Source organism: Acomys minous (genome assembly GCF_964271855.1).
Source record: "Acomys minous genome assembly, chromosome: 3".
In the NCBI taxonomy this organism is placed as follows: Eukaryota; Metazoa; Chordata; class Mammalia; order Rodentia; family Muridae; genus Acomys; species Acomys minous.
In genome coordinates this window covers 129,092,040-129,118,495 of record NC_140485.1, presented here as the reverse complement: position 1 = coordinate 129,118,495, position 26,456 = coordinate 129,092,040, and the positions used below count along the sequence as shown (strand labels likewise).

General features: G+C 40.3%; 1 protein-coding gene across 2 annotated transcripts in view; it reads right to left on the bottom strand.

Annotated features, from left to right (window-relative positions):
• The window catches only part of SAMD5 (sterile alpha motif domain containing 5), a 400,358-nt gene that overhangs the window by 73,506 nt on the left and 300,396 nt on the right, over positions 1–26,456 (bottom strand). Inside the window, exon 2 of one of the 2 annotated variants that reach the window (XM_084777516.1) lies at positions 25,562–25,926. The exons of the other annotated variant lie outside the window; for it this stretch is intronic. Coding sequence (XP_084633642.1) covers positions 25,819–25,926 — 108 coding nt within the window. The 3' untranslated portion in view covers positions 25,562–25,818. Of the gene's footprint in view, positions 1–25,561; positions 25,927–26,456 lie in introns of those variants that run through there. 2 annotated transcript variants of the gene reach the window in all.

The following is a 26,456-nucleotide window of genomic DNA, read 5'->3' as shown; positions in this document are numbered from 1 at the left end:
ATCCATATAATGACCTCAAACTAAATTTATATAACCCAAGAAGCCATCAGAAAGAACTTAACAAGCACACTTCAATAGAAGAAGTTTTCCCCTCCATGTATTTACTTTTACTTGTGTGATGGTCTTCCAGCTCTGAACAGGTGCAATGCATATTGACCTTATCCCAAATCAGTTTTCTAATGACATTCTAGGTTTGATCAAAATTCCATCAAAATATGTGTGGTGATGTGCATAGGAATGGCCCCCATAGACTCCTGTGTTTGAATGCTTGGCCCATAGAGAGTGGCACTATTAGGCAAATCTTGCTTGAGTAGGCGTGCCCTTGTTGGAGAAAGCATGTCACTGTGGTGGCAGGCTTTGAGGTTATATACGCTTAAGCGACATACAGTGAGAGCACGCAGTCTCCTTCTGCTGTCTGTGGATCAAGATGTAGAGCTCTCAGCTCCTTCTCCAGTACCAAATCTGTTTGGATGCTGCTGTGCTTCCCACCATGGTGATGATGGAGTAAAGGTCTGACACCATAAGCCAGCACCAACTAAATGTTTTCCCTTATAACAGTTGCCTTGGTCATATGGCTTTTCACAGCAAACTAAGAGCCCAAACTTAGAGCCCAAACTAAGATAATATATAATTTCCATTCCCTGCAACCTCCTTACTGCACCTGACATATGAGTTCAAGCTCAAAACACAGGTAAATTCTGTATTAGCTATTTTTTTCACTGTTGTAACCAAATACCCATTGAGAAACAAACAATAGAGAAAGGGTTTATTTTGGAAAGTTTTAAAAAGTACATAGCCCATAATAATGGGGAAGGAATTATGGCAAGAGTATGAAGTGGCAGGTCCCATTGTATCACCATGAAAAAACAGGAAATGAACAAAAAGTAAGGCCAGCCTATAAAATTCCCCAGTCCTGCTTCCTCTAGACAGTTCTACTTCCTAGAGGTTCCATAGTCTTCCCAAAGAGCAACACCAACTGGAGACTAGGTGACCAAACACATTGACCTATGGCTAGCATTTCACAGCCGAACTCCAATTCCTAATACTGTATGCATTGTCAGTAATGGGAAATACCCCCTCCCTTTAAAATAATTCACGTGTGTGTGTGTGTGTGTGTGTGTGTGTGTGTGTGTGTCCATATTCTACAGCTTAAAATACAAAAATATGAGTATAAGTCAAAAATTTAACAAATATTTTTAAATATGGCCAATTTGCCATAACTGTGAGAATTGTATAAAACATATAAATGAATATACATAAACATATATGGATTTTATATAAAATATATTATATTATTATGCATATATTAGATATACATAGAAATGCTATGCATATATTATAAATATATGCAAAACAGAAGCATGCATCTATATATGTATGTATGTATGTATATATATATACATACATATATGAAAGAAATATTTGGCAAAGGTTTTTGGTGTCATAAGTACAACAGAAGTTTGTTTATAAATTAAAATTTAATCTCATGCTCACAGGATGTTAACAGTTAAAAATTCTCCCCCTCACAAACTGTACCACAGCATTCATAAAAATCAAAGCTATGAAGCATTCCTTCCACATAACTTTTCTTTCCATGAAGACTTTTTTCACACAGGATAATAACTCAATTTCTTTTTTAACAGCCTCATATAAACTATATATTTCAACAGAAACTCAGGTCCTATACTTTTATAGGAAATAAGCCCAATAGCATCAAATTGATGGAGTGCCCCATCATTCCTCATTGCACCTACAGATTATTTGGTGTTTTTTTTTAATGACTTTTGTCAGAGTCTCTGTCATAGGCAAGGTGCAAAGGCACCTGCAGTTACACACTGTGGGCTCAAGGCATTCTTCTCTACTTAGAAAATGAGGACAGCATAACTGTGTGAGGAGAAGGTGTCTCGTACCTCTTCACAACACTTTGTTATTGTAGAAATCTGGACCATAAGGAAAGTAGAGCAAACATTTAAAATCGTCTATAGCCCCATAAAGGCAATTTGTTCCATCTTCCTTACTTCCAAGCTACTTGCTATACACTGGAGCTGCCTCTCAGAGTCACGTATCTCCTGCCCCACCTTCCCTGTGATCCTCACACAGTCAAACTTTCCTCATGGAGAGTGGAGATGCCCCTTCCCCTTGGTAACCATCCATGTTGTTGGCATGAAGCTGTAGAGCTGTGTCCTTCCCATGCAATTAAGTTCCAGACTTCTCAGAAGTGGCAAGTCCAGGCAGGTGCACTACCCCACTCCCTAACACCTCTGCTCAGTGCTGAGGGAGTTACCCATGATCAACCGAAGGCACACACATGTCTGCTTGCACAGATGCATGTGTGTATATTATGGAAGTAGCTTATTAAGGAAAGAATCAAAGCTAACTAAGATATGGTGATAGCTTAAATAATAAATAATAAATGCTCAAATAATATATTTTATAAATCATACCGAGTCCGTTTAACAGCTGCACTGGCATAAATAATTTTATAATTTTAATAAAAAAAAAACAGAGGCACAACTCAACTGGATTAAGCTTTAAAATTTATTATTGTATTGCAGGTATTAAAAAATGCTTTTAAAGATTGATGCTATTTTAAATTCTGTGGATGTGTGCATGTTTGTAGGGGGCTAGGTATGTGCACATGACTGTTTATGCGTGTGCCCAGAATAGAAAGTCAGGTCCCCTGGAACTGGTTATAGGTGGTTATGATCTACCCCCCATGGGTGCTGGGAGCTGAACTCAGGCCCTCAAGAAGAGTATTACAGTGTATTAACTGCTAGGACATCTCTCTAATCTTCTCAAATATGTTCTGGAGATTTATTATTGTTATTATTATTATTATTATTATTATTATTATTATTATTATTACTATATGACTACCTTATTGACATGTATAAATGAATTAGTTTTAGAGGTGGCAATCTCTTATTTACTCATCTATTTAAAATTGATTTTAAACTAAAACGACATTAGGTTTTAGCAAAATACAATGAAATAATTTTCTTGTTTCTTTTTGCCTAGAGTACTCCTGCTTCCCCAGAGCGTAAGACTGAAGTCTTAGTTTCACAAATATGCAAACTAGCTATCCTTTGTTGGCATTGATGGCACCCAGAAGATAAACTTCAAACAACAAAATCAGAAAAGTATACTCACAAAAAAGAATCTTGGAGGCTCACATGCATGCATATATTAATTTACCCAGCAATGATTAATATCAGGCTCTAGAACGCAAAAGCACCTAACTTGATACTGTGATCGGGAAAGGAAAGTGCAGGAATATATTGCATCAACACAGTCCAGGTATTGCATAATTCCTAGGCTCAAATGATCACATGGCTTTGGCCAGTCAGTCCTTCATCATCTGCCATCTCCATGCTCTCACTGTCTCTTTCTATTTCTCTCTATTTCATACCACACACATGTGCACACACACACACACACACACACACACACACACACACACACATACACACACACAGACACATATATGAGTCTGTTTTCATAGGGCATTGTGATACACTATACAATTGATATAAATAAGTCCCATTGCAGCCACTAACCAGTCTCCAGCTCACTCTAAGGCAAGAGGAAAACACAATGCACAGAGCACTGACATCAGAAGATGTCATACCTACAGATGGCTCCCTGGTGAACTAAGTTTAGAAAGACAGATTTTCCTCCCTTGGTGCAGTTTTATGATACATATTGGCATAGTGAAGACTGAAAGGACTCCTGCAATAAAGAAACCTATTTTAAAGTTGTTTTCCTCAAATGCTTTAGCTTGGAGGCATTTGCTCCTCAGTGTTACATTATCAGCCATGGGAATAGGCTGTGATGCAAAACACATCACACCTTAGGATCATATTTGGACTAGACACATGGGACACAATGAGATTCATAAAATAGCCACCTTTCTCCCAGAGTCCCTCCTGCTTGTTTTATGAAGAATTATATAATCTGAAAAGTTTCAAAATATAGCCATGTGTTTACACAATAAGTACATTAATTAAATCAAGTAAAGCTAACCTTAGGCTTTCTTCTGTCACAACAAGATTCCTTTCTAGATCTCTGATTAAACAGCCCCTGTTTCTTTTAAACAAATGATTCTGTGATCTTGCAAAAATACTTTGTGGAAAACACATCCCATTTCTAATGCTTTTCTGGGTATTATTGTATAAAGCCCCATTCAGCGATGTAGCACAAATAGCAGGCTCAACATCTGCATTTATTTAATTTATTAACAAAATGCATCCCTTAATATTTAGAATAGTCTTAAAGGAAATAGGAAGAGCTTTGTTAAAGCTAATGCCATCCACTTTAAGAACACATAGAAGCCATTTTTTCTCTCTCATAAGAATTCTCCAACAGTGAAATTGACTTTTTTTCCCTCTCCAAGTTCTTTAGCATGAAAGTCAAGAGGATATTTCCTTAGGCAGGGCAATTCAAGCAACTCAGCATGCGTGGGTGACCATGATGTTTATGCTGTTGGGTGGCAGATCTCTGGGTAAAACCTTTTAAAGGAAGAGAGAAATCAAAGTGGGATGCTAAAGGAAACAAGAATGTGACCACTTGTCTACTAGCGATGACAGATGGGAGGTAGGTTGGACACCTCAGATAATAGTGACAGGTAAATAGTCAAAGGTAAGACCCAGGGACTTTTTGGCACGATGACATATATATACTACCTATAAATCTCCACAGAGAAGAAAAACTGCCATAAAAAGGACACAAAAGGGGGTGATAAAGATATTGCTCAACTTTATCCTTAACTCCATTTTACAACTCCCCAATAAACAACCAGCTTCTTTAGTTTTTGCTTCAGTGGTTTTTATAATAGGTGATAAAATCTTTAGCTTCACTTCATCATCTGAGGCAATATGAGGTGCTAAGTAGATATTAGGTGGTCTTTTGTGATTCTTCTTTGACTTATGGTCTTATCTCTATATATTATGACCGGCAATCTTCATTGACTGGGTTTGGAATAAGATGAGTTTAATGGAGGAAAGAAACACATCCTCCAAGTGGGTACCATCTCATAGGCTGGGGCCCCAGGTTGACTGGACAGGGGAAGTGAAGAAGGTGAGTCGAACATTATTTCTCTTTCTCTTTCTGCATCTTGAATGGAGACATAACAGGAGCAGCCACCTCATACTCCCACTGTCACGATTTTTCCATACCTCCCCCTAGTTGTTTACATTAAAGCAACCAGGAAATCAATTATTATATAAAATTGATGCCAAGAAGTGAAGTGTTGCTGTGACTATCTGGTCCTGCGGTCTGTGGGTTTTTGAAACTGGTTTGTGGGAATAATTTGGAACAGCGTGAAACTGTGGGCTAGGGAGGTTCTACAATGCTGAAGGCAGAGCCTCATGGGGGTGTTGCAGGAGTGGAGATGATCAGCATTCCAATGGCATGGAAAATGCTAACATCTATGTTCTTGGCCCCATAAAGGAGAGTAGGGATTTTACTGGGAATTGGGCTAGCGAGGCCGTTCACACTGTACTCTGGCTAAAACAATACCAACAACAGAATCCTGCCTACATCTTTAGAACTTGAGTAAGCATGAGTTTAAAATCAGTGACTGGGTTGTTTAGAAGAGAAAATGTCAAGATGCCATAATGCCCACACTGTGCCCTCAGTGAGATCTACAGTGAGAGGAGGAGGAGGGGAAAGATATGGAAAATGTGCAGTTTAGTTAAAGGACTATAATTAAGTTGGCAGTAACAGGTGAGAAGAAGGCAGTTGTAACTGCTGGATGTCAGTGCCATTGAAGAATAACCTTGTGAGCAAGAGGAAATGTGCTTTGAGTGCAAGATCACACACATATGTGTCAGAGGCTGCAGCATATGAAAATACAAATTCATTGAGAAAACCCAAACTGACATTGGTGTTGAGAGGTTTTCCTGCTCAGAAGCAACTCCCTCGGGAAAGTGTTTTCCCAGGTACAGATGCCAATTTGCACGGAGGCAACTATTCCTGAAGGAGATGGGGTCTGACTACAGTTCAAAACAGAACCTGTAAGCATTGTTCACATGGTAATGGCTTTGCAGGCACGTAAAGCTGAGAGTCACAAAGGCTTATACTGAAATTTCAGAAAGCCAGTAAGGCCTGGGAATGTGTGTCAGAGTGAAATATCCTGTGAGGAGACCCTAAGAGGCCACTGTGTGAAGTTGCAAACATGAGTACGGATTCAGCAAGGACTTTTGGATGTTGGAGGTGCCAGGACCCAAGATATGCCCCAAAGAATGTTGCAAGTACAAAGTGGAGTGTTCCCTAGGGCTCACGTATGCTATAGGTGTCTGACCTAGTTGAGGCAGTGCTGTCCAAGGTCACAGGAGCTCAGATGATCTCATCACAAGCATCACAAGCCCTTGATGGCAGAGAAGGATCCCCTCAGGGCTTGGCGTTTTCATCGACCAGGACTTGTTGGGTTTCATTCTTGGTTTGGCTAGATCTTTCCAAATGTGAATGCTTTGGTCATTGCATTTTTAAAGCATGTAAGTAAGTTTTTGATTTTATAGAAACTTGGAGGTAAGAGATTGCCTTGAGTATTAGAAGCAACTTTGGCTTGTGTTGACACTATTAAAACCATGGACTCTCTTGAACTTGGAATGAATACATTTTACTTTATAAGTTGAAACATACAACTTTTTTTTGAACATACAACTTTTAAAAACCAAGGGTGGAATGTTAAAGCTCATATGTCTGGGTGTCAAGGTGGCAAGGGGTAGAATTGTAATAACAAATATTTAGTGTCATTTTGAGCTAAATTTCAGAGAAGTTCAACTGAAAAAGAAAGATACAACGTGAAAGTGTTTGTCGCTGTTGTTTTACCAACTCATTGGTTAGAACCCAACATAGATTTTAAAAAGTGTGTGGCAGGTATGAATTGAACACAACATTCATCTCTCTCTCTCTCTCTCCCTCCCCCCCCCTCTCTCTCCTTCTTTGCTATGGATGAATGTGACCAGCTATCTCAGGCTCCCCGTGCCATGGCTTCTTTCCTTCAAAGAATGAGCCAAAGACATGTGTTCTTCCTTCAGATGCCTTTGCCATAGCAATGAGAAAGTGAGTGGACATAGATGAAGGCAGTTGTAATATGCCTGAGGGGGAACTTTCATTTGGCACAGCCCTCTCCCTCCCCTACTAGTCATCTTTTACTAATATGAATACATCTGAAAGAGAGATTTGTGAGAGGCTACAGAAACGTGGGTTGCTAAGGCTCCAGATCACTTCAGAGAATGAGAGAAAAGTTTGAAAAAAAAATGTTCAGTCCATATTCAAGTAGCATTGTTTCTAGAGTTATAGAATCATGCCCCTTAATCAGGTCTAGTTGTAAGGAAAGCCACTTAAAATAGACCGGGACCTGCTGTGGCATCTCATCACCTCCTCTCTACTGCATGCTGTGGTCCCTAATAATGGAGCTCTCTGGGAATGTTCCTCATAGCTAAGGCCAGTAGTCATAAGCACATTCAATACAATGGGAGTCTTCTATATGAGTGCTTCTCCTTTAAGTCAGACTAGAACTGACCAGAAAGAACTCCTTTCTAGGCAACACACACTACTTTATGTAAAAATACACAGCCCGGCAATTTCACATGTGCCGTCTCAAAGCGGCCGTTCCAAAAGGTGGCAATAAAAGAGAGTTATGAATTTTGCTTACCATAAAATGTTTAATGTTTACCTTCACATGTGAGCTCAATTTGATAACATAAAAATGCTACATTTATTTTAGGGGAAATTTGTTATATGGCTATATTTGATATCAGAAGATAAATTCTGAACGCTGAGCAACTGTTCTTCCCTTATATCTAGGTCGCAAACCTCACCCCAGCTTCCAGGTTATAATCAAGATTTCTGAGATGCCATTAGCAGAAGGAGGTGGGTAGACATACCAATACTTTGACAGGATCTTTTATCAGATGGCATACAATTTTTTTTGAAAACTGAAGAAATGAAGGAAAAACAAAGAGGCTGAGCCTCAATAGAGAGAAATAGTCATTTCTAGAAAAGTAGAAGTTGTCCAAGAGCAGGAATCTTTGTCAGTGCGCTGAATCCTGGAAGTGAAATGCCAGCCTCAGTTCAGTCTTCACTCACTCATCATCAGGCGTCAGAAACACATTTCCAAGAGAAAATGGCAATAAAACCCTACTTCTGATAGTCCAATTCTCCAGTGCATCCGAATATCATAAAATCACATTTACATATATAAACAGCAAACTATCTTATCTCTTATCTGGTTTATATGCAATGTGTAATGACTCTGGGGTGTTTTTTTTTTTCCTGAACAATTCTGTATTAAGGAAAGAAAAACTTAGGGAGGGCAAAGGACTGCTCTGAGAACCCACAGAGGATGCTGGGAGGACCCACACTAGTCGGACCACTGTCTTCTGAGCTGTTGTTTCTATCATGGAGTGCGGGTATGTCTGTATGCATGCTATGAGCGCCACTGAGCTATTCTGCACTCAACTGTCATTGAGGAACAGCTACTGTCATGGAAGCAGAAAGCAACCTTCTCAAGGTTGGCACCCTTGAGAGAGTAGGCTGCACGGAATTTAGTTTAGTTCATTTTCCCTTGGGTCTAAGGGGTAGATCCCGGGTGGCACAGTCTGGGTGTAGAAATGAACCCTAGGAGGCGAGTTCAGGCTAAACTTAAGCCACCATCTCAATGTTTTCTACAGAAACTCCTCACTTCCCATTTGTGAAAATTTTCCTTTCTTTTTGGTTGTTTACAAGCTGTTTGGTATACTCTCTGAGAATCACAAAATCCAGAGGTAAAGCAAAAGAAAACGACATTTCCTAGTTCATTTGGAATGTGAGTGTAGGCAAATATGTTGTGCTCTGATGGACTCTGACAGAAATGGAGAGGGTTAAAAAAAAATATATATATATATATGTGTGTGTGTGTGTGTGTGTGTGTGTGTGTGTGTGTGTGTGTGTGTTTTCTTTTTTATTGTGCTGTGTTAATTGTAGATATCAGCAGAGTTTGGTGTGCATTTCCATAACATGTGTAGAGCATGCACAGAGCCGAAGCAACCCCCCCCCCTTTATCCACCTTCCTTCTTAGGTTTGTTTGCTGGGAACATAACCCAGAGCTTCCCCCTTGCTCCTAGAGAGCTTCTCCCACTGAGCTACCTTCCCAGCTCCAGAAAATGCTGCACTTATTCTACATACTGCTGGAGTGTGAACAAAAGGAAGACGGGAGATATGATTAATACTGTCACCCTGAAAGGCAGTCACCTGATTCCTCTCTAAGTTACCTGTTCCAAGTATTGACGGACATTGGAAAGAGAAATGCCAACTTTTACATAACCAGACAGAGGTTTCAAGATCTCAACTATTATCTGAACTTTCTTGTTTCCTCTTAATTATCTCACCCTGTTGAGAAGATATGAACCAACTCAAACAATCTGCATTCATTTTGAAATCTTATATTTGTACATTAATTCTAAAGTTTAAGATTTGACAAAGCAAGACAGTGCAGCACTATGGATGGTTTATTGAGGAAAGTGACTTCACAGTCCTCTTGACTTTAGTGCTTCCATTAGAAGCAGACACTGGGTCAGCTTCTGGAGTCTACATAGCTTCCTTCTTTTCCAGTTTGCTCAAAGTACAGGTACAGCTAAGACCAAGTAGAGGAATTAGTGCTCCCAAATCTATTGCTGGCATTTGTGAATTCTTGACCATCAAAACAGCACATGTGTTCCTCAGATTTGAAGGGTTTCAAAGTAAAGAAAGATCTTTATGAATATCTATGAATGGGCATCTTCAAACATTTAACCCTTTTAAGAACTTGAAAAAAAAAGGTTAAGGAGATATAAAAAGGAGTATACACAAAGTGCATTTCATACTTGCATGAAGATGACTTTCCGTAATGCAGCATAATGAAATAAAGTAATAATAGCTACCTAAAATCCTTGCAACTGTTTTCTGATAAATAAGATCATTATTTAAGATGCCAATTTTTGTGTGTTGAATCATGTCTCCATAGAAGGTACGCTCTGTGTCCCTAATATCCAGATCCTATGAATATGACCTTATTTGCAAGTACAATTCTTGCAGGTGTGTTTTAATTTAAAGGAAGCTGTCCAGGATTAGGGTTGGGTCTAGTTTAACATTGCAGGAATATTTATAAAGTGGGGAGAAGACAGAACATCTACAGGGTGATGCCATGAACAGAATATGCAGTGATTGGATAGATGCATCTAGAAGTCAAACAATGCAAGGCTTCAAACAAGTACCAGAGGAAATGAAAAAGCAAGGGAGGATGCTCTGTTCATAGCCTCAGATAACATAGCCCCTGATCTTGGTTTCCTATTTCTAGAGTCCAAATTTTACTAGACAATAAGGTACTATTGTTTTAAATTATGCACTGTATAGTTTTTCTTTTAGGGCATCTCTAAGGAAGCAAAGTGTTAGGTTAAATTATTTTTTGAATGGGGAACTGGAGAGCTGGCTCTATTGGTAAAGTGTCTGCTGTGCAAACCTGAGGATCGGAGCTTGACTCGGCAGCCACGCAAAGTCAGATGTAGTCTTGAACGTCTTCAATCCTAGGTCTGGGAAGGCACAGGCAGGAAGATGCCTGTGGGTAACTAGCCAGCTAGTCTTGCTTTATAAGCAAGTTCCAGGTTCAGTGAGAGACTCAGCATCAAAAATAAAGCAGGGAGTGATAGCGAAAGACACCCAACATTGGCCTCGGACTCCCACATGCTCATGAGCATATGTGAGATCCCATACACATGCATACACACACACACACACACACACACACACACACACACACACACACACACACTTTAAAACACACATGATAATTTTCATTATAAAAAAGCTTTATCATTAGTGCTTGTTATAAATAATATCAACTGTATTTAAATCTAACCAGACAAAACTGTTGTTCTATTTTTACATCGTTTATCCTAAATTTTAGGACCTGAATGCTGGAGAAAAATTTTTATAATTTTGTAGGGAAACAAAAAAAAATTAAAACTAATTAGAATGTGGCAACAAAGCCCTGAGAACGGACACTGGGTGATAGACGTAACCCTAATGAAAACATGCTTTCCAGTGTGTTGTATTATTGATTAATTATCAACATCGGTTCTCTTGTTGGGCAACCATTAGCGAAAGCCAAAGGTAAATGAATATTCATGAAACATATTTCAAAACCGGGTAACTATGTTGTCTTTTAGCCACTGATGTGCTATCTGCTGTTGCATCAACACAAACGGGGTGGTGGTGGTGGGGTCAATGGGGTTCAAGATTCCTAGGCTTTCTTTCCAAACAAACAGCTTTCTGCCAACGACGGGCATCAATATTTCCAGCGATCGGTGTCAGACATTTCTCGCTATAACTTCACCGTGAGGATCCTAGAGGTTGTCCAAGAGAAATTTGGTTTTAGTCTGTGATTTGCTTCTCTTTTTAGATTTTTGTTGTTGTTGTTGTTGTTGTTGTTGTTGTTATGGATACCTTACTCCGTTTTCTGAAGCTGCAGCAAAATGTTTGCTTTCCGCTTGTAGAAGCTGGGGAAGCTAAGACAGTAAGTAGCACCGGCGCCCACACGGCTCCTGGGAGAGCCTTCTTGCCGTGTCACAGCAAGAAGAAGTGAATGGGAGTATACAAGGGACAGCACATGTGCTAACTCAGGTCTCTGCCTGTCACAGAGCCACCAGTACTGTAAGGGAAGACTTGAGCTTCTCCAAGCCCAGGTACCTCCTAAAATCCCACCTACAAAATATCAGCTTGGGGGATTAAGTTCCTCACAGTCGGGCTTTTGAGGTTCAAAGTCAATGCACAGCTCATGCATAATCAAGTATTTCAGCGCCATGAAAAGCCAGAGAGCCAGAAAGTTCATTCCTTACCCTAACAAGAGTTCTGGGAAACTAACTGGTGAGTGCTTCTCTCTGTGTTTGCTGCTCCAGACTCCGGGCTGGAGCTCAAAGAGAATTCTCCCAGTGGACTTCAGGAGCATTCTATGATGCCTGTCCTAGAGTCCTGAGCATCTGCCTCCTGAGTAACTTCAACACAAGGCTGCCTCCTTCCTGATACCTTCATGGAGATGCTATCCCAGGCCCTGTTTAAGGTTTCCTTCCTGTTGCTTGCTTCTGTTTTTCCTTCTTGATACATATCTACAAGGTTCCATTTTACTAAAGCACACTGTATTATTGACTTTTCTTCCACTGGAATGTAACTTCTAAGAATGTTTTTCTATATGGTTCACAGCTGTAGTGGCAAAGAATCATATCTGGTGCTTGGTAGTCTCCCAATGACTACTATATACATCAGTTACCACGGAGTCCCGTGCTCAGCATCACGGTGGGACCCAGGATCGGAGTGAGTGGATTTTCCTAACCAGAAGTTCCCAACAATTGATAGACTCAGTGATTTGGGAAGATTGAGTAAGCAAGCACTGGGGCTGATGGGAAATCCTTCTCTAGGTGCCTGGATCCTGAATCTATCATTAACTCTACATGATAGACAATGTATTATTTTTGAGAATTGATTATCTCCCACTGCTAAAGCACCTGTTTGCATAATTACTTTCGAAGCATTTATAAGGACACGAATCTTGGGGGCTTCAGAAATCTACTAGAGGAGGATTAGGTGCTCCAGTGCCCCTAAACCAACACAGTGAATTGCTGAGGAAAAAAAACCCAAGACAGAATAATAGTGCTCAAATCAAACAATACTTACTAAAAGCTTTAAACATAGCAACCCAAGAAGATGCATAGCAACAGAGATAAATGTTTGAAGAGGGCCCAAGAGCTTAGAATAACCACTAGAGGAGTGAATTAAAAATCTGAATTTGATGTTAATGATGGTGCCAACTGACCAATGGCTACTTGGCCAGGCAACTTGGACCCAACTCCTTTCTGAAATACCCATATACTCAACACCACAGTTAGAAGCAGGTAGAGGCTTGTGTATCCCCTTTGCTCTACAACTGCAACACTGCCAACCAAGCAAGCCTACCTCTGAATTTTGCAAAAACGCCATTTCTTTATTAGTCAGCAAGCACGAAAGCCTAAGAGTGCTGTGCATAAAAGATTTACCCTAAGGCACATGGGAGCGGGAAGCCAGCTCTTAATCAGAGCAGGATAGAATTGAGGAAGAGACTCACATGAGTCTAGAGAGCTCTGCACTTCAAAAGCTACATCACAAACATTTCATTTGTGGTTTACTTAAGCCTAAAAAGGCTGTAGTGTTTTAATCTGCTGTGCTGTGTACATCGAGGACAATTAATTCTGATATATAACATATAATAAATTATATATAAATGATGTAAAATATATAACATCATATATAATATGTTATTTGTAATACTAACATGATAACAAATATGAATGTATTGTCATAATATAAAATTAGCATTATATATAATTAGCTTTTACTGTATTTATTGATAAATACAATATGTATAATCAACCCTGCCTATGGGATTAATTTCTGTTAAAGTTACTTTAAACAATAAAAAGAGACACCAAGTTATTTTGAGGTTTAAAGTCCATTTACATTCATATGCAAGACATAACAAATACAAGAAAGATCTGAGACTTCAGAAGTGGGGTGTAAGAAACTGAATGCGTGAAAGCCACTTAGATGTTCCTCTTAGATGAACAAAGTGGCTGATCTGAGCCTGGGTAGCTGGTGACTTGGAATTCTGCCATCCTGACACATTTCTGTCATGTTCCCTACAATGGTTGGTACCATTGGGTAGCAGCCATTTGCTCTTCCTTAACCATAAGTGGTTGAAATCTCCTGGTAGGGTGCATTCTGCTTTGTCACCTCCCTGCACCCTGCTGAAATTAGAGGGAGCCTGGGTGGGAAAGGAGAAGCTAAATCACCGCCTCTAAATTCTCACTAATGCAGAATATTGTAGAAATGTTTGTTACTAACTCAATTATCTAGTAGGGGCGGGTTTTGAAAAACATCATCGAGAGGACCTCACTTTAATCTCAGGCAGCACAGCTGTTAAAAGGAGCTTGTGAGGAGAAGGATGATTTCATAAACTAAGCTTCAGAAGGCCAGTTTTGCCTTCCGTGGCTCAGGAATTACACTGAGGATGTGCCATTTATAGGAGAATGGCTAGGTCAAATGAAAGGTGTGTTTAACTTCTTAAAGAAATTGCCAGAGTATTTTCCAGGATGGTTGTGCTGCATTCTGTCTGTCAACCTGAGAAAAGCTGACATTTTAGCAATCTGATGCGTGAACCTATCTACTTACGTTTGTGATTGTCTTTCAGGGGTGTCCTGTCATTTTTATAATTTGCACACTTCAAAAAATTTAAATGTATTCTTATGTGTGTGTGTGTGTGTGTGTGTGTGTGCCTGGCTGTCTGCAAAGGCCAGAAGAGATCATGGAAACCACAGAACTGGAGTTACAAGTGGTTGTGAGCTGCCTGATACGGGTCCTCTGCAATTGCATGGAGTGCTCTTAACTCCAGCAACCTTCCTCCTTCAAATATTTGCCCCCTCAGTCACAGTCAAGGGGGAGGGGAATAAGGGAAAAATGGGAGGGAGGGAGGAATGGGAGGATACAAGGGAGGGGATAACCATTGAGATGTAATATGAATAAATTAATAAAATTTTTTTAAAAAGAAAAAATATTTGTAAAATTTATTTTTAATTTGCAGATGTTTTAGATTATATTTAATTGTATACCGTTTACCTTGGCATTTTCAAAGTTTCAACTGTCCAGTGTCAAAATGAGCCAAATACTGGTTGGTCTATGCTATGTTGAGCAATATCTTTAAACTCATTTAATATTTCAAGTAATTATTCCGTTGATTTTGTTAAAATTTTCTGGGTAGTTGATGAGCAAAGACCATTTTACTACTTCCTTTCTAGTTGGATTCTGTGTATAGCATGTTTTTTTGTAGTGAGTGGAACCTGTAGTGGAAAGTTGCATGAACAGAGATCTGGGAAGAGAGATCCTAGCCTCTTCATCTCCACCTGAGGAGTAAATTGTTGAGTTTTATTTACTTTTAAGTATAATTTTAGCTGTAGGGCTTTTTAAAAAAAATCATACTGATTATTAGGCTGAGGACTTTCTCCTCTATCTCTAGTTGTTCAAGAGCTTTATAAAATTAGAAGCTGATGAACGTTAGCAACTGCTTCTTCTGCCTACATTGAGATGATCATGTTTTATTTTTTGTTTTCTATTTTAGTTTGATACTCTGGGGAATCACACAAATTAATTTTCAGAAGTTGAATAAGCCTTACATTCCCCCAAATAAATCCCACTGGCTGTGATGTAGCTGTCTTTGGAAACTATTGTTTCCATTTGCTAAAATTCGGTTAAGATTTTTTTCATCATTCATGATGAATATTGGCTTATATATTTCATTTACTGTATTTAGCTTTATAAAAACATGTATTTTTAATTTTTTAATGGACACAAAGGAATCATACATGCTTATAAGGTATACATTAATGTATATACAGGGGGTATAATGGTTGGGTAACAGGCAAGTCTAGTACATTAAACATTTATCATTTGTGTTGAGAATGTTGTGGAAGAAAAATTATATATTAGTGTTTTCTGTCAAACACTGTAAAACTTTTATTAAGACAATGAATTTGAATCTTATCTATTCCCCCCATTGTAAAATCTCTATGCAAATTTTTTAATCCCCTCTATCCTCAGAACTTTTATATACACAAAGGCCCTGCTCAGAATGTCAGTGGCAACCCATCCTGCTTTCTTCATTTCCTTTGCCCAGATTCTTTTAAAACCAGCCAAACACAAAAGATTTAGGGACTCAGTCAATGGAGGAAGTATACACACCAGCTTTAGAATAAAAACCAAAGGCACTTCCTGCACTGTTGTGCTTGCTCTTGCACTTTTCTGAGTGGTGCATGTAGGGAAAAGGGACCAGGGGAGAAACACTCTGTCCTGGGTTGTCCTAGAGCTTCTGATGCGAAAAACTACTTGCAGCCATGCTATCTTCACTAGCTCACTGCACATGCTCCAAGCCCCACGGAAACCCTCTCTTTTGCCCAGTCTTCTTCTGTGGTCTCTCTTCCCCTTTACAGGCAGCCATCATTCTGTTATTCTCTCCAATAAATCTCTTGTGTGAGTTTTCGTTTTTTGTGTGTGCACATGGAGTGACTGTGGTATTCCTTGGTTCCTGATAGCTAAGAATGTCCTTTGCTGGGAGAAAACAACAACAACAACAACAACAACAACAACAACAACAACAACAACAACACGCTACAGTGAATCTTCTGGATGGAGAGTAAAGTTCTGTCCTGATGAGTACTTTAACTGGAGTGGTTGTCTGTTCCATTGTGACCCTAAACTGATTTCTAAGAACTAAGTATTCTTTCTATGTGTTGACTTTGGGTATCAGGTTTATTTTGACCTCACAGTATGAGCTTGGAGTCACCCCAGCTATCAGTTTTCTGAAAAAGTCTATCAGCATTATTTCTTTATAAGCATTTGATCTAATTCACCTCTGAGATCAATGGTAGGTGAAGGTGTTTCTTTGTGGGAATAATTTTAAGTACAAATTCTATTTTTTTTCATTGATGTAGGACTATCAAGTTATCTATTTCCTCTTGGGTGTGCTTTAGTAGATTCTGCTTTTATGAAGTTTGTCTATATCACATCAGTCAATGATTTACAACAAGGAGCATTTTTATAGCCTCTATGTGAACTGACCCTTTTATCATTATAAAATTTTCTCTTTACTCTTAGTAATATTCTTTGCTCAGAAATCTACTTTGTCTGATATGAATATAGCTATTCTAGTTTTCTTTTTATTTGGTTTAAAATAAGTATGCTTCTCAATTTATTTTTCAGTTGCTAGCATCCTCTCATTTTAATTTATTTTATTTTTTGCAGGCAGCACTGAGGTTAGCTATGCCTTTTAATCTAAGAAGCTTTGCCTTTTCATTTGGATATGAGATAATTTGTATTTATCGTGATTATTGATACACTAAATAAAGCATTCTGAATCTTCGTTTAAGCTTATCCAAACAAGCCCATCACATTCTAACATCTGTTCTTTTAACTTTAAGATTTGGAATAAAAACCAAGGAGATGGCTTGGTGGGTAAATTGTTGCCCCTCAAGCACGAATGTTGGAATTCGAATCCTCAGCATTCACATCCATGCTGCTTCCAAAGCAAATATGGGGATACCCAGGGCCAGCTGGCTACCTGGAGTAGCCACCAAACTTGTGGTCTCTGGGTGCAAGTGACTTCAATATATATGGCAGAGGCATCAAGCACTGGCCCACAAGCACATGTGTGCATGTGCATATGTAGGTGCCCATAAACATGAAAACATATGTGCATACTCACACATGCAAAAAGAGAATAAGGAAGAAAAGAAGAAAAAAATGAGATGGAGGGAGTGGAAGAGGAAAAAGAGGAGGAAGTGAGCTAGAAGGTGTAAGATCCTGGTGCTCGTGCATGTGCGCACGCGCGCACGCACACACACACACACACACACACACACACACACACACACACACAAAGAGGAATTGAAATAACATATTGAAGATCAGGTGGTAAAATACCTCGATTCTCAGAATTCCCTATAACAGTCACATCATGTTAAGCCTTTGAGCAAAAACCAAAAGTACACAAAAACATGCAGTAGCGAAAAATATCATTTCTGTTTCCTGTTCTTCCCTTTGTCATGCACTCTTAGTTGTAGTTCACATTTCTGGAAAGTCATATAATATTCAAATACTTCATCAGATATTTGAAGATAATTTATCATTTAAAACTTGGGCTCTCTGCACAAAACACTTCTTCACAGGCTCTGCCAGCATCACAGCTAAAGCCTTTAATCTGGTGTTAGAGACATCTAAGTGTGTGTATGTGTGTGTGTGTGTGTGTGTGTGTGTGTGAGAGAGAGAGAGAGAGAGAGAGAGAGAGAGAGAGATGTATGTCTTTCCTAATTTAAAATATCTTCTATTTTTATATTATCATTCAACCCCAAACTTTAACCATCTTCCAAGGAAGATTATGATGGATTTCATTTGTTTATTCCTTAAGCAATGACTACCTAGAGTAGAGTACCTATAGATTGCTGTTCATCAGGAAGTACTGACCAAATAGTTACTGAAAATCCTTTAGGAGAAAAAACATGTTTCCTTCATCTCCTTGAAGCCTTCATTTCTTACTCAGGTGTTTCAAATTTATTTTATGAATTCTAAATGGTGTTTTTGCTGTGTATTATTTGTTAGTTAAAAACTACACTATTAATTCAATTGAGTGACTGTGTTTTCTCAATCCATTGTTAAGTTTCTGGTACACTTCAATTGTGAGTAGAAGAGAGTAAGTACATCCACAGATGAACACACACACACACACACACACACACACACACACACACACACGTGATATATATATATATCCAATATATTTTTAAAAGGCACTAAGTAATAAATGCTATCATCATAATTTCATCTCTATTTCCTTAGTATTAATAATTTAGTTGTTTTAATGCTGGTGAATCAAGGGTATTATTTTTAATTTCTCGATATAACATTACCGTGACATTTATAAACATTGTTAACAAAATTTAAAAATAAGTACAAGTTAGGCATGGAGCACATATCACCAGGACTCGGAAGATGTAAGCATAAAGATCAGTAGAGACCAGTTTGTGTTATATAGTCAGATGTAGTATCAAAAATGAATGAATGAATGAATTATTTACTGAATGTGTACAAGATATCATGATGTGTATTTAGAGTTGTTGGGTGCAGTGAAGAGAGTGGGTCTGAGACAGTGATAATCTGTCATCATTAGGCACCTCAGTGTTACTAAGTTGGCCAATAAAAAAGTGCCTACTCTTGAATGCATACCCACGATGCACACTTTCCCTTTTCAAATACAGGCCACTTCCTATCATATTTACCACCTTAAGATGTTAAAACAGTGTTTCTCTCTGGTCAGATGAGGGAAACTCAACTCTTTCACATTGTTTTAAGGTTGTTTTTTCCTGTGTAGCTCTAGCCAAAGCATCTTGACTCCTCTCATTTCCTTTTTTCTACCCTTCCAGAGAGTAGACGGTCCAATTCTATGAGAGTTCCTTGTTACTTCTCATATGCCATTCTCCCTGCTCTTCAACACCCCTGGGAATGTCTATTCTTTCCAGGTCTATTTTTTTTTTTCAAGGAATGACCAGGCTCAATCCTGTCTAGTTCCTGAAATCACTGAGACCAGCTATGGCTGTATCCTTCTCAAATGCTGTCCACACTGTGAATGCTTCCCACCCTCCTCTCAGACCCGGGTCTCTTTGCAGTGATTTTTTAAAAAACTTGAACAGCATGTTAGAATTACTGGAGAGGTTTAAAAAAAAAAACCAATACATAGACTCGTTATTCTCAGTCAGAATAATGCATGGTGCAGAATAGGCCCTTAATGAGTATTTTTAAACAATTAACCTATTCAGTAGAAATGAGAATTGATTTTTTCCTTCTTTCTTTTTTTTAAGCAATAATGGAATGCATCTTAAGAATGTGTAGAATTGTTTTGATATAGACTTGTATTTTTTTGTTCCTAATATAAAGGCTATTAATGACAATTGGGTGACAATTATTTTTGTTCAACTTAAATGGTTTGTTACATGGAAAATGTCCTAATCATAATAAATTTAGAATGGTAACTTCACAGGTCAGAGTCATTAGGATGGATAACTGAGAGCAAAGGTTTTCTTTGGTAGAAAATTAATGAATGAGACTTTGGAAGGAAACATTAACTGTTACATAAAACAGTTTTTTCGTGGTCTTCAAAAGGTAATTTATTTTGTTAAAAAAAAAAACAAAACAGGCTAGGAAAATGGTCTAGCCAGTAAAGCACTTGGCGGGAAATCCCTGTACTTACATAATGAGTGTGATGGCATGCATGCTGGATGATGAGTGTGGTGGCATGCATCCTGGGTGGTGAGTGTGGTGGCATGCGTCCTGGGTGGTGAGTGTGGTGGCATGCATCCTGGGTGGTGAGTGTGGTGGCATGTGTCCTGGGTGGTGAGTGTGATGGCATGCGTCCTGGGTGGTGAGTGTGATGGCATGCATCCTGGGTGGTGAGTGTGGTGGCATGCATCCTGGGTGGTGAGTGTGATGGCATGCGTCCTGGGTGGTGAGTGTGGTGGCATGCGTCCTGGGTGGTGAGTGTGGTGGCATGTGTCCTGGATGATGAGTGTGGTGGCATGCATCCTGGGTGGTGAGTGTGATGGCATGCGTCCTGGGTGGTGAGTGTGGTGGCATGCATCCTGGGTGGTGAGTGTGGTGGCATGCATCCTGGGTGGTGAGTGTGGTGGCATGTGTCCTGGGTGGTGAGTGTGATGGCATGCATCCTGGGTGGTGAGTGTGGTGGCATGCATCCTGGGTGGTGAGTGTGGTGGCATGTGTCCTGGATGATGAGTGTGGTGGCATGCATCCTGGGTGGTGAGTGTGATGGCATGCGTCCTGGGTGGTGAGTGTGGTGGCATGCATCTTGAGTGGTGAGTGTGGTGGCATGCATCCTGGGTGTTGAGTGTGGTGGCATGCATCTTGAGTGGTGAGTGTGGTGGCATGCATCCTGGGTGGTGAGTGTGGTGGCATGCATCCTGGATGATGAGTGTGGTGGCATGCGTCCTGGGTGGTGAGTGTGGTGGCATGTGTCCTGGGTGGTGAGTGTGGTGGCATGCATCCTGGGTGGTGAGTGTGGTGGCATGTGTCCTGGATGATGAGTGTGGTGGCATGCGTCCTGGGTGGTGAGTGTGGTGGCATGCATCCTGGGTGGTGAGTGTGGTGGCATGCATCCTGGGTGGTGAGTGTGGTGGCATGCATCCTGGATGATGAGTGTGGTGGCATGCGTCCTGGGTGGTGAGTGTGGTGGCATGCATCCTGGGTGGTGAGTGTGGTGGCATGCATCCTGGATGATGAGTGTGGTGGCATGCGTCCTGGGTGGTGAGTGTGGTGGCATGCATCCTGGGTGGTGAGTGTGGTGGCATGCATCTTGAGTGGTGAGTGTGGTGGCATGCATCCTGGGTGGTGAGTGTGGTGGCATGCATCCTGGATGATGAGTGTGGTGGCATGCGTCCTGGGTGGTGAGTGTGGTGGCATGCATCCTGGGTGGTGAGTGTGGTGGCATGTGTCCTGGATGATGAGTGTGGTGGCTTGCATCCTGGGTGGTGAGTGTGGTGGCATGCATCCTGGGTGGTGAGTGTGGTGGCTTGCATCCTGGGTGGTGAGTGTGGTGGCATGTGTCCTGGATGATGAGTGTGGTGGCATGCATCCTGGGTGGTGAGTGTGGTGGCATGCATCCTGGGTGGTGAGTGTGGTGGCATGCATCCTGGGTGATGACTGTGGTGGCATGCATCCTGGGTGATGACTGTGGTGGCATGCGTCCTGGGTGATGACTGTGGTGGCATGCGTCCTGGGTGGTGAGTGTGGTGGCATGTATCCTGGGTGGTGAGTGTGGTGGCATGCATCCTGGGTGGTGAGTGTGGTGGCATGCATCCTGGATGATGAGTGTGGTGGCATGCGTCCTGGGTGGTGAGTGTGGTGGCATGCATCCTGGGTGGTGAGTGTGGTGGCATGTGTCCTGGATGATGAGTGTGGTGGCTTGCATCCTGGGTGGTGAGTGTGGTGGCATGCATCCTGGGTGGTGAGTGTGGTGGCTTGCATCCTGGGTGGTGAGTGTGGTGGCATGTGTCCTGGATGATGAGTGTGGTGGCATGCATCCTGGGTGGTGAGTGTGGTGGCATGCATCCTGGGTGGTGAGTGTGGTGGCATGCATCCTGGGTGATGACTGTGGTGGCATGCATCCTGGGTGATGACTGTGGTGGCATGCGTCCTGGGTGATGACTGTGGTGGCATGCGTCCTGGGTGGTGAGTGTGGTGGCATGTATCCTGGGTGGTGAGTGTGGTGGCATGCATCCTGGGTGGTGAGTGTGGTGGCATGTATCCTGGTGCTGGGGAAGGAGAGATGCTAGGATCCCTGGGGCTCCCTGGCCACCCAGTCTATTGAAATCTATGGGTTCTAGGTTCAATGGGAAACCTTGTCTGAAAAATAAGGTGAGTGGTTGAAAAAGATACTCTACATTGAACTCTGGCCTTTTCATATATGAGTACACACTCATGATGATACATAAATGATACCACAAATATATATATATATATATATATATATATATATATATATATATATATATATATATATATATATATGGTCTTTCTAATTCTCTCTTTTTTTAAAAATACTTAAATTCTTTGAGACTCTCATATGATACATTTGGTCATATCGACCCTCTCTTCCCTGACTTTGGCTAGACTACTTTGACCCTTTCTCTCTCTGTGTCCTCTTATCATTATTAGCAAAAAACCATCAAGTCAGTTTGATTATCTATATATCTTTAGGCGTGGGACCATCCACTGGCATGTGGTTACTCTGCCACAGATTATAGTCTTAAAGAAAATGAATGTTTTCTGTCCCAGTACCTGTCAATTGTCAATAGCCATTCAGCTAGGTGTGGGGCTTCCTACAGGGACTCTGTCTGGGTTGAGGCTGTCCAGGTCTCGTAACGACGTCACAACTGCTGTGAGAACATCTGCTTAACTGCCCTGTAGTGTCTGAAAAACAGTTTGTACTCATCCACCACGTCTCGCTTGTGCAATCTTTTAGCCTTCTCCTCTGCAAAGATCCCTGAGTCCTGGGAGGTGTGGCTATGATAAGGATGCCCCATTTAAGGCTGGGCATCCCAGGGTCTCTCTTTCTCTGCCCCTTGTCCAGTTGTGAACCTCTGTTAGTTCCCATCCTGAGCAGCATTGGTGTATACTGTGGGTATAGTGCTAAGTCATGAGGACTCAGTTTAATCTAACGTCTATTTAGCCATGGCTATGCCCTTTCAGGCCACAGGTTCTTGGCCACAATAATGGTGCCAAGCAAGAATCTTTCTACTTCTCTTAATTGAACTTATTTTACATCTGACAAGGGCACGTATGTACACATGAAATATGACAGTGAACATCAGTAGTATGAACAATTACTACGTGTTAATAAAACAAGGAAATGGAAAGCTGGGGACGTAGCTCAATGCTTGGGTGCTTTGTCTAGCATGCGTGAGGCCCTGGGTTTGAATTGTGTAAATTGGGTGTGGTGAGATGCGCTTGTAAGCCCAAGGACTCAGACTCTTGAGTCAGGATAACCAGAAGTTCAAAGTCATCCTTGGGACCCTATCAAATTTGACGTTGGCTTGAGGCACATGAGACTCTGTCTCAAAAAATTATTTGTAAATAAAATTAAGAGGTCCATGCTAAGGTAAATAAATTCTCTTTTGAAACTATACCATTTAGCAAGCCCTTGCTGATTTATCAGGGATAACTTAACAAGCTTTCTCAATTAGTGGTAGGTGAAATTACACCTAGTTGCTTCATGCTTGCTGTTAATGTAGCCCTGTGCTATGGTCTATAGGCTCACCCACATTCTGGGATTTGACTTCCTAAGGAGTCTCCTAAGTGTGTCTGGCAAAAAGGGTGTTGGACCAAACGTTTTTCATAGGGCTCCCTTGTTCCTTCTTTGAAAAGCAACTGCTTAGGGTCTATATCAGGGACAGGAGCAGGGACAGTCCTACTACAAAGACTGGGAGCAAAGAGACCATGAGAAAAATTTGCTGTGCAAAGGCATTGATGTATCCCACTGGCTTGAGAAGCTTTGAGCTGTCAGAGAGCAATGCTTCAAATCTGTCTATGCTTTAGAAGGCAGCCAAAAGAGACATCAGAAATGGCACACTCAAACAAACTTTGAATTAAATGTTAGGATGTATGTCCTCTTTGCCTGACCAGCGAACAAGAAATGAATCACCCTTCTCAATAAAGAAGAGACAAAAAAAAAAAAAGATGAAAGCATGTTTTAAGCACCCACAAGAAGTTGAGCTAGCAAGATTGCTAAGTAGGTACAGCACTTGCTGACCAAACATAGGGGTCTGAGTTCAGAATCCCAGTAGTCAGGTAAAAGCTGAGCAGGATGGCATATGTCTGTAATCCCAGCAATAAGGGGGCAGTGCCAGTAGGGAGCCAGGTAGGTCTGTCTAGCCATGCTGGTGAGCTTCAGGGTCAATATAAGACCCTTTCCTAAAATATAAGATAGAAAGGAGCAAAAAGCCAAATTCTGGCTTCCATGGACACACATGCAATGGTGTGTGCACCTGCACGCATGTACATACATTCAAGAAGAGTAGATGCTCTTTCAAGAAGAGTAGATGCTATACGGAAGTCTTACTTTTTAAAATATTTTATTAAATTATTTGTATAGCTATAACATAGCAGATTGGTGGAAGTGTGGGGTGGGCCAATGTGAACAGAAATAGCAATGTGTAGATTGAGGACCAGAGTTAGTTGTGGCCTATTAGCTTATCAGAATTTTTAATGTAAGGGGTTGGCTGTCTCCATTGTTCATTGTGAGTAGTTCTCTTCCGCTACATGTCACAGTGATAAAATCGCTAGGAAAACGAACAGGATGCGACGCTAGTTCTGTGGGTAGTTTTCAATTAAAATGTGGTTCTCAGCTTACTGCGAAGTAGCATCATTTCCAGCTTTTGTCAACTTACTTGTATCAATTCTGTCTTAAAGGTACAGCTTCGAAAGATAACTGGTTCCTCTTTAGGTAGAATATTACGGCTTTGAAACTGGGATACCCCGAATTTATTGAAAAGGCTAGGCATGTGTCATAACACACTATGCAATGTACATTCAAAAAATACCATGCCGTTGCTCTCAGGTTTTCAAGTATTCCTCACATTATATCTAAATAGAAAGAGACTGATGCTCATAATTAGTTACATTTTAAGGATTTTGTGGTATTGTTAGTTATAGTGCTGACTTATAAGTTCCACAGATACCACAAGGCACCTCAATTTGTAATGTATGGTAAAGTAAATCTGCAGGATGTAAAAGCAGATACAAAGGAGCACTGTATCTCTCTGTGCCAGATAAACAAATACTGCATATCATGAACATTGACAATATTTATGAACCGTAAAAATCAGTATTATATTTCCCTATAAATTTCAGGCCTTCCCAAGGCAAATGCTGTTAGATATGAAAAGTATATTACCTGAACATATATTGCTTTAGGAATTTTGTATTATTAGATCAATGCCATTTGACTAGACACTGTATTTTGGACTATTAGAAACTGTTGGCGTTATCCAGAGGAGTAAAAGCATACATATGAAATTTCATCATTATTTGGAAAAATACCTACATGTTAACATGGTTATTTCTTTTCCTACACAACTCAAGCAAAGCCTTTGCAGTACAAGAATCTGGGTTTTCTTTTCCTTGTACACTGTACTGAGACAGGGCTTGTTGGATCAGGAAAAGTTAGGTACAGTTATGCTATTTAATTCTTAGCAGTTTAAGGATAGTAACCATCCTCCATGCAGCCCCCTAAAAAAAGCAGGCCCAAGCAGATGCTCAGTGGTTAAAATTGCATTGCTCAAAAGCCTGGAAAGCCAGTTTTGATCTTCAGATCTCAACATAGAAGGAGAAGAAGATCAACTTCCAAAAGTTGTTCTCTGACCTCTACAGGTACTCTGGCTCACAGATACCACACACCGAGATGATGATGATGATGATGATGATGATGATGATGATGATGATGATGATAACAATAATAAAGTAATAAAAAATTAAAAAGTAATGCAAGCCTAATAACTCCTTGAGTGTGACTGGACATATTTGGGGAAACAGCTGGCCCAGCTGACTTATATTGAGAGCACATGGGAACCAGCATCTGGATTTTGGTTACAGGAGCATGATGAGCATGCCGAGTTGATCCTGGGGTGCAAAGTATCACTATTTCTCATTATGTGCACACTAGATGGTCCCACTACTTGAAGCTCTGCTGTCCACAGAACAATTGTTTCTCAGGGTGATTCGGTGGAATGATTTGAAGTTCAGGCTACAGCACAACCTTATAAAAGCCTAAAACAAACGCAAACATAATTCAGGGTTAAGTCACAAACATGGTATCTTTCCTCATCACAAGGTACCTACTTGCTAAGAAGGTATGCTGCAGTATTTTTGATATTATTATTAAAATATTAACTTTCTATAATTAAAAGTTCTTATAGGTTGGCTGGAGAGATGGATCAGCAGTTAAGAAGACTGGGTGCTCTTTTAGAGGACTGGAGTTCAGTTCCCAGCACCCACATGATGCCTCACAACCCCCTGTAACTCCATTTCCAAGGGATCTGATGGTCTCTGCTGACATTTTCAGTGCATTGCACTCACATGCACATACAACATACACACATACATATGGATCAATAATAAAATAAATCTTAATAAGAAGTGTGTTTTTTTTAAAAAAAAGGTCTCATAGGGGATTTTATTTTCCATAGTAAAAACAAATTTAATTTTAAATATAGGTATTGACTGCCTAATTTGTCAAAAAACAAAAAACCCAAAAGCAGTTTTCATGTCTAGCAAGTCTTATTTTTATGCATTTGTTA